Source organism: Papaver somniferum, chromosome 2, assembly GCF_003573695.1.
Source record: "Papaver somniferum cultivar HN1 chromosome 2, ASM357369v1, whole genome shotgun sequence".
NCBI lineage: Eukaryota > Viridiplantae > Streptophyta > Magnoliopsida > Ranunculales > Papaveraceae > Papaver > Papaver somniferum.
In genome coordinates this window covers 125,245,830-125,268,504 of record NC_039359.1, presented here as the reverse complement: position 1 = coordinate 125,268,504, position 22,675 = coordinate 125,245,830, and the positions used below count along the sequence as shown (strand labels likewise).

The 22,675-nt window shown below is 34.7% G+C and overlaps 1 protein-coding gene across 2 annotated transcripts; it reads left to right on the top strand.

The window, feature by feature from the left end:
* Positions 1–6,586: 6,586 nt before the first annotated feature.
* On the top strand, positions 6,587–16,055 carry LOC113349043 (coatomer subunit beta'-1-like). Of its 2 annotated transcripts, none has more exons than XM_026592963.1 (24): positions 6,587–6,751; positions 6,988–7,008; positions 7,094–7,155; positions 7,269–7,323; positions 7,711–7,747; positions 7,836–8,161; positions 8,273–8,404; positions 8,497–8,645; positions 9,142–9,210; positions 9,832–9,982; positions 10,086–10,151; positions 10,561–10,749; positions 11,881–12,021; positions 12,113–12,187; positions 12,334–12,510; positions 12,622–12,713; positions 12,903–13,019; positions 13,097–13,211; positions 13,341–13,412; positions 13,876–14,072; positions 14,170–14,263; positions 14,433–14,539; positions 15,169–15,319; positions 15,510–16,055. In XM_026592963.1, the coding sequence occupies exons 1-24, from the start codon at positions 6,749–6,751 to the stop codon at positions 15,675–15,677; spliced, it is 2,766 nt and encodes a 921-aa protein (XP_026448748.1). In that variant the 5' UTR covers positions 6,587–6,748; the 3' UTR covers positions 15,678–16,055. The 2 variants fall into 2 exon arrangements, with proteins under 2 accessions (XP_026448748.1, XP_026448747.1); XM_026592962.1 differs by having other exon boundaries at positions 6,588–6,751; positions 15,501–16,055.
* Positions 16,056–22,675: the final 6,620 nt, after the last annotated feature.

Here is a 22,675-nt window from a genome sequence, read left to right as displayed (position 1 = left end):
GACCCGTTAACAAAAGAATGCATAAGGAAAAATAAACATTACCCCGACGAAAAACCAATATCAATCATAAGTACATACGAAGACCGGCTAATCGAAAATATTTTCAAGAAAAAATTCATTTTAAAACATCCATTTAAAATGACAAAACCCCACAAGCCTCCAATACTACAACAACATGAAATGCAACAAAAATATCTAAGATAATTCTTTCTTTCTTTTTTATAATAACAAACCAAAACACAATGTGCCATCTCCACATTTGTGTCGTTATTGAGTTTATACAGTTATAGTAATATGGTTTAGTTGATTTGCTATGAAATCATTTAATGAAATTATAAGTAATTTTGTTGGTTTTTAAGTTACTTACTGCAATCAATGAATAATTAAATAATATGGGTGAGTAGCTAACTACCAGCATTGTATGTCTATTAATTGCCACTTACACCTGGTTTGGTTGGAAGAATTGGATTCCTAACGCTTGGTTGAATTATGGGGTAATCCAATTGCTGTAACTGAATTCCAGGGAATTGAATTGAAATCCAAAGAATTAGCGTTCGGTTGTTACTTTTGTTTTTACCCTGGAATCCAATTCCATTGCTCTACTAGACCAATGCAACGAAAATCTATTATTTTGGAAGGAAGTGGATTCCTAGGAATCAAAATTCTCAATTACATATAGTTGATTTGGGTTGTTTGGTTCAAGGAATTGGTCATATTCCCCTAGAATTGGATTCTTGGGAATCCAATTCCTTGAACCAAACATGCAAAGTTCTCAAAAGATTTTGAATATTACAAGGCAAAGTTGTCGTGATTAAATCAGAGATAATACTTTCCTTCTTGACACATATCGAGAAGTCATTCCTCGTAACAAGCTAAAGGAAAAAATCAAAGCAGTTTTTCCCCAAGATATAGTGCCAGATTTAAAATATCTTTAAATAACATGGTGAAATCTTCAATTGAATCATTGATTGTCATTATGAGTTATTCAAATGGTTGTGGTATCTCAATTTTATAGCAAACTACGATTATGGATTGAAACTAATATATGTTGTTGTTAGAGTGAATGCTCGATTGAACTCACAAGTATGTTGTCAAATTAGATGCCACAATTATTTTTTATTTATCCTACTAAAGTCGAGCTTCATACTAGATTCGATTAGTTAGTATATTGAAGACCGAAGATCACATGAAGACGTCGTTTCGAAAAACTTCATCAACAGGTAAGTAACGATGGTTGAGTATCTTTTCAGATATTTTCCCTTATATCATTCGTAACAAAGTGGTAGACTTCAAGAATTAATAATCATAAAGAATAATTTTAGTTGAGACTAACAACTTTCTTAGTATATGGAATATTTCGTAATTCTATATACGCTTTTCGAAATCAAGGATCAAGAGAGTAATTCGATGAGAATTGAATGCAATTTTGAGTTAGAAAAATTCATTATTTCGATTAGCAAACTTAAGTCACGTAGTTTACCACCGATAAACCTTTTTTTTCAAGTCTAAAATCTAATGAGTTTTTCCATGTTAAGTTCGCAAACCCACCTATTTGATTTTACGAACCCATGAAAGGATTTATTTTCCTTTTAGATATACTTTCTTCTTAGATTTATTTTTTAAACTATTTACTTACGTATGCGTGAACCTAAAAATAAGGTTCACAAACTCGATGTTTTGATTCACCTCACGAACCTATATTTTGGATTCGCGAACTTACGTGAGTTAAAGTTTCTCCGGATGTCTTTGTCCACTTTGAGTTCACAAACCTATTCTATGAATTTATTAACATAAACTACTAATGGGCTGACCCAACAAACTTATAGGAAAATGCTTCGCGCGCTAGCAATTACTAAATATTGACTTCACTTTGAGAACCAAGTTTTTGATCTTGAATTAGGTAATTTAATTGAGCTTAATTTATTTACTACTTCAAACTACGAAAAGAACCTCAATAAAAGTCAAGTTTTATCCTAAGAAACATGCTTTCTGTATTTTAAGAAAGAGTTTAGACTTTTCAATATTGAGAATTTACTTGGGTTACAAGAAAATTCATTGGTTACATCTTAAGCAACCAAAACTTGATTGTTACTTTAAATTGGAGATATCAGATACAATAAATAAATAAATAAATCCTTTATACGTTGTGTATATTGTTGCAAAGTTTTACCTTAAATACCGTAGGTTCGTATAGAGGATTAAGGTAAGACTTTAAAAAGACTTCACTTGGAAATTCGTGAAGTACATGCTCGATATCTTTAATTTCTTTGATAATTTTGTAACATGTATCTAGGTTTGATATGCTAATAATTCTTGCTTATTTTAAGGTTATTCTCTTGTGCTCCCATTTATGAATTATTGATCACATCAGGCTTTTGATAAAAGCTTCAAGCTCGATTGCATATAACTTTTTATCAATTGAAATCCATATTTGAAGTTTGTCATAGAAATCATCCTAGACAAATATCTAGATTGATATTCTTTCGAGGCAGTTAGGTATCTCAGTAAGTTTTTAAGAGTATAAAGCCCAGTCTTTTAGACTTAAATTCGTCTAAATAAGGGAATTGGTTTCTGTCACCTTGATCAATCATGACATAAGAGATCAATAGGTTTCTTATATGAGGAAGGGTAACACTAGTTTTCATGAAGGCATGTGGAACAACTCCTAGACATGTAAAGGTCTTTAGCTAGGGGAATTAAGTGCCTAGGTTCTTGCGAGAATCAAGAGATGTAGGGGCGTAACTGAAGCATAGTGGCTTGGAGGGTTTATTATGTATCAACTACATTCCAATTTAAAGTCAAATAATAGGCTGTTTGTAGCGTCTTAATATAATGTAGGTTCAAGCTGGATGAAGTCTCGGGGTTTTTATGCACTTATAGTTTTTCCCGTTCATAAAATTTCCATGTGTGCTTTTGCTTTTGTGCATTAAAGCTTTTCTTTATTGGTAAAAAAGGCATTACATTAGTTCACATTTTTATATATCATAAAAGTCGGTGTTGTATTTGGTACCCTTTTTCTAGTTGTTAACTCCTAAGCACATTTGGATGCTGTAATACCAATTGAAAATGTTGTGGATAACAAAATAAATACTTTCAATTCGGATATCACATTGGGAATTCCTAATATGATATGAATTTTAAATATTAATTTTATACGAAATCTCATTCACATACAACTTCGAATCCTAACTGATATTCATGGTAATGTGTTTGATAGTTATAATATTTCTTTTACGTTTTAAACTACACTAATGTCATGATATTTCAAACGGCACATGAGATTTGTTGACGAGAAAAACACTTTGCGGAGAAAACCCTTGAGATTTATTTTAATTGAAAAGTCCCTAAGATAAACAAGGTTTCTATAAAAACCCTAGCAACTAACAATATTTAGTAATCCTTATCTTTGTTCATACATATGGACTCATACAAAGCAAAGTAACTAGCTTCATCCGTCTTGCTTCAAAATTCCACGAACTGTACTTCTCGATCAGTTGAAAAGTTTCATCCAACCATGCTTCTTAGTTTATTCATAAAACTTCAACCATCTGTTTTTTTGCCCGACAAGAAATTTTTGATTGCTTTTGCATCTGCTTTGACCTTTGATTTATAGTGACAAGCATCTTTCAAACCTACATGCCTTTTGGTTTTTTTTATAACACCTTCAGCCATGTTGTACTTACATGTTCTTCGAAATGAGTTATGCTCGTTGTTCTTCTGTCGAGTCTTCTTTGCTCTTGGATCCTTCATGAATCTTCATTTCTTTTTAATCCTTAGTAAATTACTCACCAACTTGATCACAAGATATAACAACGAGGATCTTACAACAAGGGGTTTCTAAAGTTTATATTATAAGTCTACTAACCTTTAATATAAAGCCAGTCTACCTAGTTTAGAAAAACCTCTAAGAAATTAAGGTTTTTCTCTTTAAGGGGATGTTGTAAAGATAAATGATTCTTTAAGATAATTCCATGCTTATAGTTTTTCCTAAGATTGTATTTATAATATTGAGCCGTAAGAAAATACTTGTTTTTTGAGTTAAGATTTCGTGTCACACAATGTTACAATGCATGTCTGAGATTATGCCTCTGGAATGATCGACATCGATATTGAATCCTTCAACATCTATGTTGTGTTGCATCGACCACAAAATTCCGACACTGATGCATGTCATGTAAACATGGTTTTTAGACTAATACATGTTACTACAATAATCCACAAATCAAGTTGACTCGCAAACTTGAATCATTTTTCCTAAGATTCATATATTTTAAACTGAATCAATTGAGTCACTATATGAATCATCTGATTTATTATCCGACATATGTTTTTCATGTCAAATAACAAGGCTGAAACATAAGATCTCTAAGGTCAAAAGTCAACTTCTGAACTAGTGGCCTGCATATGTTTTTCATGTCAAATATCATGCATATAAGATATTTAGTTACTGTTAGACATTAAAGATGAATACAACTCTTTCATGACATTCATTTTTTGTATTCTCTCATGTAAATCCAACAAATATTAAGATACAATACATTTATACTTCTTTTAGGTATATATGTATAAAATTGACCATGAATCTCCAATGCACAATTCCACATACAATTCAATACTTAAAAATGCAAAAAAAAAGTCACTCCATGATTCAGGATTTAAGAACCTTGCACGTAGGCTTGCTAAAAGTCATTATGTTTTTAAAATTTAACGTTGATATACGTAACTCTAACATTGTTTATTCTTTTCTTTTGCAACCCCTTTTAACTCTAAAATGCTAAACAATTTAAAATATAGTCTAACCATTTATATGATTGGAGTTGAAGACCATTTTATTGTATTAAGGTTGAATCAAGTGTGGAATACTCTGAATTTGAGCTTGGACTAATGTTCTTGGTCTTCAATTATGAACTTCTTGACTTTGGTAACAAGTAACAACAGAGTACCTGTGTTAGATTTACATACATGAGACTTCTTATAAAAAAATTGACAAACTAAGAGTATAAGCACATAAATACAATTATCAAAGACACGTGATCAGACAAATAGTCACATCATCTTAAGAAATTTATTATTTATGATCATGGAAAGTGGATCTTCCAAGTATGAAACATGTAGATTTGCAAAGACAATATTTTATAACGCGTAAGCTTGGGCCAGGGCGACATGTTGATACTCAGTTATATACATGTTGTATATCTGTTAAACTGATATACAATAATTAAGATCAGGCTCAGTCGAACATTGCTAACTTATGGAAAGGCAACCATGAAGCTCATACACAAGGAATTGGGAGTGCATGGTCAATAAGGAAGCGTAATATGAGTGACACGAAAGGTATAACTTCTAAGAAATGATGAGTTTACAAGCTACCATTTTCAACTTGATAAACATTTTATAGTTGATTACATTTCCTATGCATCTGATTGATTTTTCAGAAGTGCTAGATGTCTCCCGTATCATTTTCCAATTTTGACCCCACGAGGGGACATCCTTATAAATCCTTCATCAGACAATGGTGAACTCTTAGAGGTCCGCGACGGGTCCTATCTGAATATCCATGAACCGATATCTTTATGACACCTCACAAGGGATAATATTTGGAGACAACAAATGGGGATAAAAATCGTTATTGTTGATCGGATTTTTCGTACCCGATTCACTTTTGATGTTAAAAAGTGATTTAACGATACATCAAAGTACTTTATTTTTTTTTGTCATTTTCCCCCTGACTTCGACGTTGTACAATTGTAGGTTTTGATTGTTGTTTAAAACCATCAAATTAATTTTAAGCAGTAAAAAAAATTATATGTGATATTGATTTTGTTACAACAGTGACAACATGTGAGTATTCCTCAAATAAACTAAAAAGTTATGTAATACTACCTTTGGTATACAAAAGAGAGTAATACTTTTGCAGAGACGGAGAGAGTAATACTTTAGGATCCCCGGTAATGACGTAAAGCTCCACTGTCTAGTTTAGCGATAAAACCCACCCCTTTTTGTTGTAGCGCTTTTGGATACACATCTAGAAATAACTTTTCGACTTTTAGAAGTCAAAAAGCAAGAAGTTAGTTTGTGTATAAAATTTTAGAACGACTTCTAAAAGCAAAAAAACCAACTTTTTGTGAAGCAAAATATCTTTGCTTCTGACTTCTGCGCTTCTAGTATCCAAACGCGCTATGAGGTTGTCTGGATACACAACCAGAAGTTGATTTTTGACTTCTGGAAGTAAAAAAGTCAGAAATTAGTTCGAGTACACAATTTTAATATGACTTCTAGAAATCGAAAAATTAACTTTTTGTGAGGCAAAATGTTTTGCTTATAACTTCTTCTTCTTCTGGTGTCCAAACACGCTATCAGAGAGCAACTCCATCCAAGAAGAATTTCGTCCCCTATTTTTCATGTCTGCTAATGGGTGTATGGGGAGTCCCGAAGGTTGGTCAACTAGCTTGAACTCACCGGGAGTCTGGGATGACAAGCATGATGCTGCCTTTGGCATCTCGGTAGTGGCTTTTCCGTAAATACATAAAAAACGTGTGTATTTTACGTAACTACAAAGCAAAAACGCCTTTCTTCAGTCCTTCCTTTGTTTCTCCCTCCTCCCTCCCTCCCAACCCCAGTGATGGCTCTCCAACCGTAGTTTTCTATTCATCAATCTCTCTCTCTCTGATCTCACCTCCATTTCTAGGGTTACTGATTCTCGATCTACAATCACCACTAGCTTAATTTTACAGTTTCCGAAGAAAAAATGGTAAGACTCCTAATACACACTTATATTCAATGATTGTAATTTCATTCTTCTCCTACATCTGGTGAATTTCTGGCTATGTAAATGCCAATGTGGTAATAATATCAATGTATTTTGGTTAATGTTTGAGTAATTGAATTTGAATTAGTTTAAGTTGTTGAGTTACTGTGAGATCCGTGTTGGCACTGATTAATGTTGATCTGTTTTTGTGAATTTTCTGCGTTTTGGCGATTATGAAGCCTCTCAGACTAGATATTAAGGTAATGGTCTTCAATTTATTCATTTTGCTGTTTTTTTTTTTTGAAATTTCTGAATCTTTGCTGATGATTGTATTTTTCGGATCAGAAAAAACTAGCTCAGAGATCTGAAAGAGTAAAGTCTGTTGATCTGCATCCTAGTGAACCATGGTAACTACGATCTTTATTTGAGATTTTGTTTTTGTTTAATGAAGTGTTTTCGGTATGATGTATGATTCAAGTCCAAATGTCAACTACATCAAACTTTTTTTTTTTTTTTGCAGGATTCTGGCGAGTCTTTATTCAGGAAGTGTCTGTATCTGGAACTACCAGTCACAGGTATGGATCTGTTGTTGTTTCAAATGTAGATGAGGGTTTATAGTATTGCCCTCTATAACACAATATGTGTGCAACTGCAATGTGGTTCGTCCAGGAACCTTTTCTCCTTGCGTAACCAATCACGCCCAACATCCCTTAGTATGTGTGCAACTGCAATGTGGTTTGAATATTATACTCTATAGTAACAAACCTTAGTATGACATCTCCACAGGTCCCATCACAAATCTTAGTATTGCTCTTAGTTAATTTACATGCAGTAAAGCATTGAACTCTTGTAAATTATCTTTTCCTGAAAGTGAAATGTTATTACCAGGTAAATTTTTTTTTTCCGATGAACACAAATGTTGACCTTTTTTGTACTTACGTTAATGCTTAATTCTGCTGCAGACAATGGTAAAATCTTTCGAGGTTACCGAGTTACCAGGTATTGTAGGATATCCTGTTACTTCGTTGATTTTATAATTTGGCACTGTACTGATATTGTTAACATGTTTACCAATTTATGTTTGCAGTTCGATCTTCTAAATTTATTGCACGTAAGCAATGGGTTGTTGCTGGGGCTGATGACATGTACATTCGTGTTTACAATTATAACACAATGGATAAAGTTAAGGTGTTTGAAGCACACACTGACTACATTAGGTGCGTGGCCGTCCACCCAACACTTCCATATGTGATATCATCATCTGATGACATGCTCATAAAGCTCTGGGACTGGGAGAAAGGTTGGATGTGCACTCAGATTTTTGAGGGGCACTCACACTATGTGATGCAAGTAACATTTAATCCAAAAGACACCAACACTTTTGCAAGTGCCTCCCTTGACCGCACAATAAAGGTTTGACTGAAAAGCTTAATGTGCGTTTGTTCCAAACTGTACTTTATTTTGTATGAGACATATGATGTTCGGCTTCCTATTCATGATCCTGAAAGACGTGTATCTATCCAGATTTGGAATCTTGGCTCTCCTGATCCAAATTTTACACTGGATGCACATTTGAAAGGGGTAAATTGTGTTGAATATTTCACTGGCGGTGATAAACCGTATCTGATTACTGGCTCTGATGATCAAACTGCAAAGGTCTGCTAATCTAAATCTCGTACTCTTTCTTTCGTATTTTTTCTTTTCCTGTCATTGCTCTGACCACTCTCTTCGATGCTTTGTGCCGTCAGGTGTGGGATTACCAAACAAAAAGTTGTGTCCAGACACTAGAAGGTCATACTCACAATGTTTCGGCCGTTTCCTTCCATCCGGAACTTCCCATAATTATTACAGGGTCCGAGGATGGGACGGTCCGGATATGGCATGCGACCACTTATAGGTAGTTGTCCTATGGTATAATTTTCTTTGCACTTGTTAATTACAACTATCTATTCAGAATCCTTATAGTTTCAATTTGAGTTGGATCTTCTCTGAATATAACATCTTCATGGTTATCTAAAAATCTGAACCATCTAGAGTCCTGGTTGTGTGAACTTGCTGAAATGTCACCAACAACATCTGGATAATTCAGAGGCTTCTACTCCAGAATATTTTTTTTTTCTTGATTCCCACTGTTATCATATATTAGTAGTAACGCGTGTCAAGATCAGAATTCATAAGCATAAAATGAAGCTCAAGATATTCATCAAATAAATATCCAGAAGACTGATAATATAATTTCCTTATCTTTATCTTTCATATCTAAAATTCATTAAATATGTAACAATGATTTTGTTGTTCTTTCATAAGATTGAAGTTCATGTCCAGAGCTTTTGCGTGTTTGTACTTTGTACATATCCAGTTTTGCTGATACCTTCACATGCTAAAATTTGCAGGCTTGAGAACACATTGAACTATGGTTTTGAGCGAGTTTGGGCCGTTGGGTGTATGAAAGATTCACGGAGGTAAGTGGTTCATATTTTTGGATATTTTAATTGGTAGAATATGTATATGGAAGAGTATGGAGACACAACTTCTACAGAGTATTTGCTAGTTGATGAGAAAAGTAACCAGAAAATAAGAAAGCACCAAGGCAATTTCTACTGTATCCAAGTACAAGTTATGTGAAACGAATCACCTTAAATTCCAGAAGGATATAATACGTCCGAATCCCAGCAATACAATGTGTTAAGTCTTTAGGATAAAAATGTATTTCAAGCCATTCATTGAACTTGTAAGCATATCATACAAAAAAGAACTTGTGAGCAGTAGATTCCCGTGTTCAATATTGGCTGTTAACTTGTTATTATTGTTTGTACCTGTTAGTTTTCACCAGTGATAAAATGACCCAATGTCACTATTTAAGCAGTCTTTGAGTGTCAACTCTTGAGATTCACTTAACCTACTTTCCTTCTCAGTCACTAAACAAAAGATGAGTGGAGACTTAGAAGTCAGTTTCCTGTGAACAATTCTAATTACTAGTTTGAATCTGTGGAAAATCAAAGTAATGAAATTGTCAATGAAGTCATCTTCCCATTTCTTATAGTACCTAATAATTCTGATTCAGCCTCTTTCCTGTGGCGCAGAATTGTAATCGGATATGATGAAGGCACCATTATGATAAAGATCGGAAAAGAAGTACCAGTTGCAAGTATGGACAGTAGCGGGAAGATCATATGGGCTAAGCATAATGAAATTCAAACAGTGAACATTAAAAGTGTTGGAGCAGATGTTGAGGTCTGGCAAACTAATTCAACCAACTTATTCCATATATTATGTGCTATGGACCTGAATGCTTTTATTTGAACTTGACTTATTGGTGTTGCTGTTCTGTTTATAGGTCACTGATGGAGAAAGATTGCCTCTGGCTGTAAAAGAGTTGGGAACATGTGATCTTTACCCCCAAGTAAGTTTTTCTAGTGTCGTCTCCTATAATAAATTTAGCTACGTCTTTTTGAATATTTTAACATAGTTCTTCGTGACTTTCATTAGTTAACATGTTCCCTTTAAAGTATGATGATGATCGTCATTGCAGGATGATATAGCATAATTTGGGTGCCAGCCACCACATAGAAGATTAGTTTTTTTTTTTTTTTTTTTTTTTTTTTTAAGTTGTGCTATTCCTGGGATTTAGCATGATAAAATTTGTAGAATGAAATATAATATCTTGATATTTGGGTAGGTATCTGATTGAAAGTTTCTATCATGTTTTTGTTGTTTGTAAGATGATATTATGATAAGATTGACCGTTTTTTTAGATATTAAAAATGATTATGGTAATGGATACTGATTGGAATCCCCCTATTTTGTTTCAGAGCTTAAAGCACAACCCAAACGGGAGGTTTGTTGTTGTCTGCGGGGATGGAGAGTATATTATATATACAGCTTTAGCATGGAGAAATAGATCTTTTGGCTCTGCATTGGAAATTGCCTGGTCACTAGATGGCGAGTATTGTGTCAGAGAAAGTACATCAAGGATTAAGATCTTCAGTAAAACTTTTCAGGTTTGGCTCCTATTATATTAATACTATTATTTAGTATTTAATTCGCTTAGGACTGTCACTTGAGAGGTTGTTGTTTACTGAAGGCAGCACAAGAATGTCAAAATCTTGCCTACACTCTTGTTGCTGCTAATTTAGTTTCTTTCTAATTGTACAAGTAATTGGCAAACTATTCACTACACTTTCAAAGTTTTGCATGCGTGATCTGCTCAGAATCTCGTTTCTCAGTTAGATCCTGGGTTTGATGTCTGTCATCCTATGACAACCATGTCCTGTATAGCAGTGCCAGTATATTGAATTATTTCCTATTAAATGAAGATCCATCTGAACCTTTCCATACAGTGTCCCAACAGACCTGACTTCTTTTTTTTTTGTTGTAATCAGTTAAAATTAAATGGCTAAGTGATCCCGTAAAATGTCCCACTTACATAGTAGCTTTTCACATACTTGTTTATGCAAGACTACAAGCGTAACTAATGGACCTTAGCGAAGTCTTCTGTTGGCAGATGTTTGAGCCACTACATCACTAGATCCTTAGTGTTTACAGTTGAGATTCTTGAAAGGCTATGGCTAATATTAGGCTTTATAAAATCGAGACCAATCATGCATTCTGCTGTTTGTAGCCTCCTAAGACTGGATACTGCAGTGACCAGGTGGTAGATGAGTTAGCCAGATCAAATGGTTCTCGACTTTCCCCACTCCTCCTCTTTATGTTGTATACTTCAGCTGATGAAGCGTCTACCTTGTTCTGAAAATGGAGCTCCTTCCATTCCTTCTCTAATGGTTGGATGTTTTATATATCATGTGTCCCTCCATTGCATTAAGTGGATTGGAAGTTTCATTCTTGAGTGAACATCTGATGTTCCTCTTGTAGAAAGATGTCTCATGAGATCACCTAGTTTTCAGTTTAAGAAGACTCCTCATCAATGCAGTACTGAAGATAAGTTTAAAGCATCCAGCTTCACACTAATAATCATCTTTGTATATGGGCAAAATATGTTTTTATTATCAGTAGTTTCATTAATATTTTTAAATCCATGTTTTCTTGTTGGCGAAGCACTTCAATTCTTGCCATAATTGTGCTTGCTAAGCAACGGAAGTCATGAAGTGGTTAATGAAGCTATTATCTTTCAGGAAAAGAAAAGTATTCGACCAACATTTTCTGCTGAGCGTATTTTTGGGGGAACTTTGCTGGCGATGTGCTCAAATGACTTTATCTGCTTTTATGATTGGGCTGAATGCAGGTTAATTCGCCGGATTGATGTCAATGTCAAAGTACGTACTGAAGCTTGCACCAAATATCTGTGCTTAATTCTGAAAAGTTGCATTAATGTTGATGTTACATTTATTAATTTGGCTGTTGCAGAACGTCTACTGGGCTGATAGTGGTGACTTGGTGGCAATTGCTAGTGATGCTTCGTTCTACATCCTCAAGTACAATGTACTACTCTGACCTGTCTTTTGCCCCCTATTTAAGTGATCTCACTTTTCTGTTGTTAGTTTCTTATTCACTATTTTAGCACTTATTGTGTAGTATAAGATTCAGTATCCTGGCTTTTAAACTGATTTATTCATTCAATGTGTCAGAGAGATATTGTATCTTCATATTTGGATGGTGGAAAACCAACTGATGATCAGGGTGTTGAAGATGCTTTTGAGCTTCTCCACGAAACAAATGAACGGGTCAGAACAGGATTATGGGTTGGGGATTGTTTTATATACAGTAACTCTACTTGGAGACTTAACTACTGTGTTGGTGGCGAGGTATACTATAAACATCTTAATTTCTCTAGATTTTCTTATGCATACACCTTCTGGGTGTTTTTTCATTTTCATGAATGATGCGTTGCATTATTCACTTTATAATTATTTCAGGTAACTACCATGTTCCACCTGGATCGTCCTATGTATTTGCTGGGTTATCTTGCAAGTCACAGTCGGGTTTATCTCATAGACAAACAGTTCAAGTGAGTGGGATTGCAAACCTTTTTTGGAAAATGTGTGACATCTCTCATGCTCATTATTTGCCTTCATAGTTTATACATGCAGTGTTATTGGATATAACCCTACTTCTCAGTTTGATTGGGTACAAGACTCTTGGAAAATCTGTGACATCTCTCATGCTCATTATTTGTCTTCATGGTTTATACATGCAGTGTTATTGGATATACCCTACTTCTCAGTTTGATTGAGTACAAGACTCTTGTGATGCGTGGAGATCTGGAACGGGCCAGTCAAATTCTACCTTCTATTCCCAAGGAGCATCATAATAGGTAATAATCTTCAGTTTTCCTGTAATTCAGGTATGTCATCTTTTCTGAGCTTCTAATGAACCAATTTCACGCTGCAGTGTGGCTCATTTCTTGGAATCTCGTGGTATGCTAGAGGATGCGCTGGAAGTAGCTACTGATCCAAATTACAGATTTGATTTAGCTATTCAGCTTGGAAAACTAGATGTTGCAAAGGTTAGTTTCTATTGTTACTATTTATACGTTGACCATAACTATTGCCTAAATTGCCATTTGTCCTTGGCACAATGAATCTGTGCGGTCATTACTTTGGATCGTGATAAAGTGCAAAATTTCGTTTTGTAGGCCATTGCTGTTGAAGTAAAGAGTGAATCAAAATGGAAACAATTGGGAGAATTAGCTATGTCCTCCGGAAAGGTACTAATTGCCAATTTCATATCTTGTTAGATATCTTGAAAATGAAAAATGACCAGAGGCAGCGTTGCAATTCAGAGGATTTAGAAATTATCTTTCAGAGATATATAACGGTAAACTGAATTCAAAGTGTAATTCCAATAATGTGGCAGTTGAGGAAGGAAGTTATAAAATAATCTAGTTACCTTTGTTTAATTGTAACAATACTTTACAAAACATGATTACTAAGGGTAGATAATTATGTCATATGGATTTTACTGTTTGGCTTTTACGCTGTGAAATCTGTGATTCATTCTCTTGCACCTCTGTAATAATACTTTACAAAACATAATTACCAAGGGTGGATAATTATGTCATCTGAATTTTACTCTTGTTGGCTTTTAGGCTGTGAAATCTATGATTCATTCTCTTGCACTTCTGTAAAGTTCCACTTGGTCTTGAGCAAAATTTATATTTCCTGTTGCAGTTGGAAATGGCTGAGGAATGTTTGCAGTATGCCATGGATTTGAGTGGTTTGTTGCTTTTATATTCTTCTCTTGGAGACTCAAAGGGAATAACAGAACTTGCATCACTTGCTAAAGAGCAAGGGAAGAACAATGTAGCATTTCTTTGCCTATTTATGCTTGGTAAATTAGAAGAGTGTCTCCAGTTATTGGTCGACAGGTAAGTGTTCGTCCTTGTATTTGTTTTGTGATGAAAACCAAGAAAATACTCGCAACAGTTCTAACTTCATGTTCTTGTTGGTGTTTACTTATTACAGTCACCGTATACCTGAGGCTGCGTTGATGGCGCGATCATATCTTCCTAGCAAGGTTTCAGAGATAGTAGCACTTTGGAGAAAAGATCTGAATAAGGTTTGCTTTGACTTTGATGGAAAAGCTCTTGATATTCTTATCTTATGTTTTCTCTCTAATGATCAAGATGTTTTCTTTTTCCTTGGGTTTATCCATTTGTCTTGTTGCTGCAATTAAATTATATCCGTAATGAAGCAAAGGTAAACAAACTGGTTTGTTCTGTTCACAGATTAACCTAAAAGCTGCAGAGTCCTTGGCTGATCCCGAGGAATACTCTAACTTGTTCGAGGATTGGCAAATAGCCTTGTCCGTTGAAACCAAAGTTGCAGAGAAAAGGTTTCTTTAGTTTTCACCTTCATTTCGTTGTATTTTGAATTTTTGATATTTTTGGCATTGATTTTTGGGATTCATGTTTTGAGATTGCTTAGTCAAGCTACGACGCTTTAATCAGGTGCTGCATAAGTGTTTCTAGACTTTTAGTTACTAATAATGAAAAATTAAGAATATGCCTGCAAGTTTGTCATGCATATCATAATCACATTTATGGGGCCTTGGAGTTTGAAAGTTGATGTTACATCCAAGAAAACACAGAGACTTCAATAAACTAGGTAGTCTTTGGATCTATCGTACCTTTTGCTCATCGGCACCCCCAAATATTTATCATTTTCTACAAGTTGCTCAGAGATACAAGGAAAGATATACCTGCATAGAACCATTAACACTGTGAAAAATGTAGCAGCTGATTGGTTTTTACCCCATGTGTTTTCTTTACCCCCACACGAGAGCCATAGATAGCGCAGGCTCTTTTACATTATCGTAGTGTAAAGATTTCTGCTGACATGTTATATCTGTTGCATCAGTATCAGAAATCAGAAATATGGCTATTAATTGCCTAGCTAATATTGTATGTGTACAATGTTTGCTTAATACTGTGTTTGAATATTAACATTTTGGTTTATCTATAGGGGTTCTTATCCTCCTGCCGTAGAATACGTAAGTTATTCTGAAAGAACAAATGTCAACCTTGTGGAATCATTTAAAAATATGCAACTGGAAGAAGGAGAAGAAGAAGAAGAAGAAGAGGCACTGCAAGAAAACGGAGATGTGGATCATGAGGTATGCACATGTCCATCTTTCATTGTAATAGTAGTACCTTCTTTCCTTTGCATGTATAATGCTTCTTTTCCCGTCTATTTTAATAATTTGTGGATGATGTATGGAATTCCCTACAGTTTATTTGATAAACCTACTCTTAATTTACTCTTTGTGGTACAATTTACTTATATCTTCTTTTCAGGAGGCGAAGGAGAACGGAGCAGAAGGACAAGAAGAGAATGGAGAAAATGGAGAAGAAGAGGGACAAGAAGACGCTGTTGAAGTGGATGCCGATTCTATTGATGGTGCTGTGCTAGTCAGTGGTAAAGAGGCTGAAGAAGAGTGGGATCCGAATAACGACGGAACACTTTCAGCCTAAAAGTAGAAGCAATTGAAAGGGAAAGAGTGTCGCGGCCAAATTTTGTTTTTGGTTAGCTGCTGAGTAACCTTGCTGCTCATAGTTATGAGATGTAACATTCTAAGAACAACATATATATATATATATATAGCCGATTCAGCCTGTTTTTTCCATTTTTCATTTTCTTATAGCTTTTTCTTTTTCTGTCTTCCATATTTTTGTTGTAAACAGATTGGTTGTGTGTATTAAATCAATAGGTGGAGAACAACACATTCAAACCCATCTACTGTTTTTTCATATGGAAACCCATGTAGTGATTGAGGGTTGGGGTCCTGATCATTTTACTCAAATACTTGATCCTTCTACTCAAATAGAAAAATAAATATAAATTTCTTTTGCTCTATTTACCTGTTTCTAGTTTATTGACAAAATTTGTCCAGTAAGAGATTTGGTACAGGAGAACTCTTGCATTTAAACACGATTGTCAAAAACTTTATCTTTAAGTCTTTAACACTGCATTACAAAGAGAATTGGTGGTGTTCTATGCTAAGATGACCCTATGTTGTATTGGAACCCAACAAAATTTTAGACTTCCAGGGCTCTTAAGAGCAAGTCTTATGGTCTTTCAAAGTTGTGGAAGATCCTAATAAAGTAAAATATAGCCGTTCCAAAAGTCGCATTCAAATTCCGAAAGTCACATTCAAATTCTATAGAAACACGCCTCTCCGGCTTTACTTTTGTTTCCAAATCCAAAAAGCATGTTTGATCCGGGACATCCAAAACAAATCTATCCCAGGCTGAACACCGAGTTTTTTTTTTTGTCAGCTTAACAACCCGCAGAGAGGTACAGATTTCTTTTAGGTTCTCCTTCGTAATAAGAGTTCAAAAAAGAAGGAAAAGAGACCCGTAGACCCTTAAGACCAAGTTTTCTAACCCGACGTGCAAGCCGGTCTGCTAGCTGATTGTTCACGCTTTACCTACATAATCTTAAACTAGAAATTAAACTCCGACAGCTTAACAACCCACGGACCAAACCCAGTATTTCTCAAATTCACATTATATATACATCTGCTGTGTATAACTACAAACCTAAAGCCAAAAAAACCCTTATTGAAGTAATACCACGAGAAAGAGACAAAGAGACGAAAAAAGGATCATAGCTGTCGACATACTATAGGAGTTGCACGCAAAATCAATATGTAGATTCAGGTGCGTTTGCAAACACTGGTACAACAACTTATTCAAAGACCCTCACTTTATTAATAATCGTCTTAAGAACAGCATTCAAAGCGAAAAATTACATTGTATTTCGATAAAAGATGGTGATGCACTTGGATTTTACATGCATAATATCAGAAAAGATAGCCACTGTGAGCATTTCAAGATGCAGGATTCACCATTTAAGCATACACGTTTAGGGACTCACATTCTTGGTTCTTGTAATGGTTTGATTCTGATGGAAAGCTACGATGCAAATTGAAATTGTTTTCCAATTTACTGGCTTTGGAATCCATATACTAATAATATTGCTATACATATCGATTTCATCCTCAATATAGTAACTGAAATGTGGAATGGTGAGATAATAAAATTGGCAGTGGTTAAAATATGGAAACCTCATTATCACGGCAATGTCGGCTCGGCTACGATGGGAACGGGCCGCATTCCAGGAATATGCGCCCCCTCTTCTCTGTCTGACACCTAGTATTTCAACAACAATTAAATCTGTATGTACGGTTTCCAAAGATAGATTAACCTTAGCGTTCTGTTATTTACCATGACACCCTTATTTAAGTTTCCTTTTAAGTTTATATTTTGGGCCAGGATTTACTCCCACAATTATTGCCTAAATTAACTAAATCTAATTTATTTGTCATATCTTTTGTATTAATGGAAATCCTTCTGATTTGTTCTGTTCTTGGATTAACAATATGCTTCATGAAAAGAAGATTGAATGGTGAGCTTTTGGAATAAATTAGCTTGGAACTGAATCTAAGCAGAACGAATTATGTGTGCCAACAAAAATATGTACCGTAAATGGTGAATTTAGATCAGCTTCCCATCTAAGTTTCACAATTTACATATAAATAAATCACCTACAAAGTAAAGTCAACACATACATTAACCCACTCAATGGATGAACGTCAAAATAGAATTAGCGGCAGCCAACGTTTATACTCGTGCTATAGATGGATCAACATCAATTAAGTTGAGTGGAAGAGAACGGTTCTCTCTAGTCGATGATGAAAACCAGACATCAACAATGGCATCTATATTGAGCGATAAAGACGAGGGAAGAATATAAAATGAAAAGGAAAGTAGAGATAGTAAAGACTTGACAAAAATTTAGGAGTGTGTCAGTGTTTCACTTTCTAACTCATAAATCAAGGGTACCATCGTCTTCGAAAAACAGTGTTTAAGAGCTGTAGAGAAACGCTAGGTGTCAAACAGAAAAGAGGGGTCGCATATTTCTAGCATGCGCCCCGTTCCCATCGTAGCCGGACCCCGGCAACGTCAACCCATTGCATGGACAACGCAAAATTAAAGTATGGAAACTTTATATACAGTGAAATGTCAACATTAATGTAAATCAATCACCATGGATCAATGATCAAAAAATGGAAACAAATAAAATTAAGTATTAAGAGAATGACGTGATTATGTTTAAGGTAAGGGACAGGTCGAGCAGTGCATGCTGCTAGTGGTAGACGATTAGGAATTGGAGATGAGGCAGCACGGATAGATTTGTTTGATTGAATTTGTGCCGTCATGTATGTGAGAAAGAGCATGAGATTCACTTTTGTTAATGAGCAATCTACCCACTTAAATTTATATCAGAGACAAAATAAGTCAGCTATACAGCCTATACTCAATCGTGTTGTTAGGCTTTGTTGGTGACCTGGTAAGAAGTTGTTGGGATTATATGTTTTAAAAACATTATTAATTCCTAATAAATTAGTGTCTCATTTAAATGGTTTTATTGTGACATTTATTCTTCCTTTAAAGAATAAATTAATTTCGTTTTTAATGTCAAAAATCGTTTTTTGTTGAATTGGTTAATGATGCTAATTATCAATTTATTAATGCATTTCATTTAATCTTATTTAATTCTTTGACTATTATAAATCAGATTTTGATGAAAATAATTGAGAGAGTAGTTGAAACATTTTTAGTGAGAGAGTTTTTCTTTTATGTTTTGGTGTTAAAAAGAACTTGGAGAGTTGTTGAAATTCTTTTGTTGTGAGAGAGTTTTTCTTTTATGACTTGGGTTTACAAAAGAAAAGATTTTTAGAGAAAGAAAAATAAGTGTGCGAACATCTCTTATTTTTCTAAATGAGTTTCTGAGCAAGAATAAAGTGTAGAAGTTTCACATCCTCTCACCGTGCAAGAGCGATTGTGTAAGAGATTAATCTCGGCTGTTTTATCCTGGGGACGACGCGCCATTGAAGAACTGCTTGCAGAATCTTGGGCAGAGCCGCGAAACGTCTTAAAGATAGCGACCTAGTCCGCCACTCAGCCATAACGTTATTTGTTTCGTGTTTGATTTTATTTGTTGTGAAGGCATGATTCGGCAATTTTTCCAAACAATTTTAAGACGTTTTTTCTGCAATGGAAATAAAAAGAAAAACGATTGCTAAAAGGCGATAAGTATCATTTGTTTTGTTTTATAGAATTATAACCGGTGTAATTTTAATTTAGTGATTGAACATGATGCTTGAGATTTTAGGTAACCCAGTACCTAAAATTAATTTTATATCTAATTTTGATGGACTAGGATTGTATTATGAATGATATTTTTCATCATGAAAACCTAACATAGAAAAATGTTATTGATGATAAACAAATATTTTTAAACATGCTTTTGATTTTTATTTCTATCTCCTATATGGAAACGAATTGGGTCTTTAAATTTTAACCTAATATATTAGACATCATGAGGGTCATCCATGCGAAATTTCAGAATTTTTGGAGTCCTAAAACTATTTTTAAAGTATTTTATAAAACTGCACAACGTTGCTGAAAATTTCTGACGAGCAGAAATTTAGTCCTTGTTGAATTCACTTTTATGATCTTTGTGTTAATATTTTGTATTTGTGTATAATATGAAACCTGTAGATAAGAAACTTATCTTCAAAACCCATTTTGATATTTTCTATTTGGATTTTTAGTTTGAGAGACGTAGTGATTTTAAAATCGTTGTGTATGTTTTTCCAAAATATAAGACGTATATGGTACTTGAGATTAGAGATTAGAGATGTAAGAAATTACTTCAAAAATCATGTTTTGATTTTATTATTTCGTACTCTTGTTTTGGTAATGAAAAGGAAGATTATTGTTAGCAATCAAACTAGTGCACCACATATGTTTGATAAAATGCTTGATAGAGAGTTATAAATATACGATGGTATAACTATATAATTTTGAATCTTTATTTGACACTCAAGAGAAACAAAGAGTACTATATTTTGATTGATTTTTAAGTAATTATGTAAGTGCATACGTTACTTATTTTTGGTTCCAAATGCTCACATGTAAATGATTGTCACAGGTGAAAATTCATTTACTTGAGCAAAATTTTATTTTCCAATGAAATAAAATTGAGGGAGATTAATCGATGTGTGGAGCAATGGGGTTGCTGATTTGTTTGTTGGTGTGCAAAGAATGGATAATGGTTTATAACCAATTTAGCTTTAAAAGCAATGGAGGTATGTTTGATGAACTATTTGTAGCTATTGTAGCGATCAAATAATGGCATTCTAAATTGAAAAAATTGATTGTTCAATGATGTGATCTCAATAATGTTGTAGTAAAAAGGTTCGTTGAGACTTGTGAAGGAAGATTTTTCTTAAACTTAATTTTTATAAATAAAAATATAGCAAATAACCAAGACACTGATTCCACTATTACACATGAATTAATGATGGTAATAATCTAATTATCTTTTAAGTCCTTTATATCTTAACTCACTAATAATCAAGCAAATTCTCAAACATCAATTGTATCCCTTAAGCATAGATTATCTAAACAAAGCATAACCTATCTAATTGAATCACAACTGATTAGGAAAATTACGCAAACAATTTAAAACTCTGCAAAAGCAGTGATTGAGTGAATTATAATTAAATATTAGAGAAAATAAAATAGTTACCAATTATTCATGCGTAAATAGCTTCCTCATTGCCTTGCTTGTGGGAGAATTAGCCGCTCATCATGTTGGAAACACGCTCAAAAGTTGATTTCATTTATGCTCAAAGATGGTGTTTACAAATGATGAAAATGGAGAAATAATTCAAAACCGGGTTTGTAACAATTTTATTTGTTACAAACCAAAAAAACGATACAGAGGATGTGTCACTGTTACTGTTGCTCTAAGACCCATGATTCTGTGTCGCAAACGCTGTAGCAAATAAGTCTGCCTCTGATGTACGACCCTCGGCTGTGAGTCGTTGTTACTGTTGGAAAACGACGGTCTTGAATGGTCAGTTCTTCGTGTTATTCAATGGCAGCAGCAGCAGCAGGTCTCTCTGCAACTTGGTGTTTCGACTCTGTGGTGCTCTATTTCTCTCCCCAAACTCTCTGTGTCGCGCTATGTGTCCCCCTCACACTATATGTAGACTTCAGAAGCTCAAATACTCGACCATTACTCCATATAATTCCCGTATATTCTCCATTGAATGAAATATCTTCCACGGGATAATTTCCCTTTTTGATATTATCACGCTGTTTCCTGGCCATATACACACTCCAACACGTTCGAAATATCTTCAGAAGGAGTCCAACTCACTCCAGATATACGCTAGACACAAGAAATCCCGTGAATATTTGTCCAGCGTGATGTGATCCCCTGTTTCCTTCTTGCGAGCTACCCAACCAAACTGGGCCGAAACCAACACCTTTACTATTCCTGTCTCGTCCATAGGAACATGTTCTATAAATTCCAGCCCTTTAGTCTCACTGTAACATGCTCAAATCGCGAACCCTAATTACAGTAGCTCAAAGTTATTTTTCCCGCCAATTTCATCGTTCAAATGAGGAAGAAAGGGTTGCCCCCTATCCGTCCGTGGAGTGTAAATATCAGCTGTCCAGTTAGGGTGCCCCTTATAAACTGAGGTGCCACTTATCAAGGCAGGGGAGTCCGAATAACACGTGTCCTCCGGGTGTCAAAATCAACTTTTCGAGCCGAATTTTCCAAAAATGTTTATTTTCAAAAAATACCTACAAACACACAAAACACCATAATAAGGACGAAAACGAGTACTAACAAGACAAAACATTGAGGACAAATTAGACACATAAATGCGTCTATCAAATACCCCCAAACTTATTATTTGCTAGACCTCGAGCAAAACTAAAAAAATAAAAATAAAACCGAGTTAATCTCGGGAGGGTTTACCAGAGGTGTACCCACAAAACCATTACTCCAGACCCTAGCTATCTACGCAGAACCTTGGAAGGCACTAAAGAATCTCCTTGGTTGGCATACAATCACTGACTACAGGAGGAAGTATCCTGATGCGAAATTCCAATTGCTGTACACGAGTTTGGACTCAAGCATACTAAAATTCATATAAAGTGACAGAGCTCTACTCAGATAGTTTCTGGACATCATAAACCGGAGTCAACCAATCACATGGAAAGATTAAGAAGATGGATAAAGAGAAAAAATCGATGGCTTAAAGTGAACGGTGTTTCCCATATCTGTCTGAAGGCCTCTGTCAAGATGGACCTATCCTAATGGACTGAGATACCGGTTTGACTAATATCAACACAACTGGCATATACAAGGGGACCAGTGGTCGACTTTATTGAATTTATTCCGGTTGGTCTGATGGTATGGTCTTAATTCTCTTATTATTTTTTTTGTTGGTATCTCAATCACCCTATTTCACCCTAGCAAAGGTAACAACTTGAATCGTGTGCCCCACCAAATCACTTAAAAAATCAAAACAGAAGGATTAGGTGTCAACGAGATATGGCGAAACTACCATGTTTTTTTTTTAAATTCTAACACTTGAGTT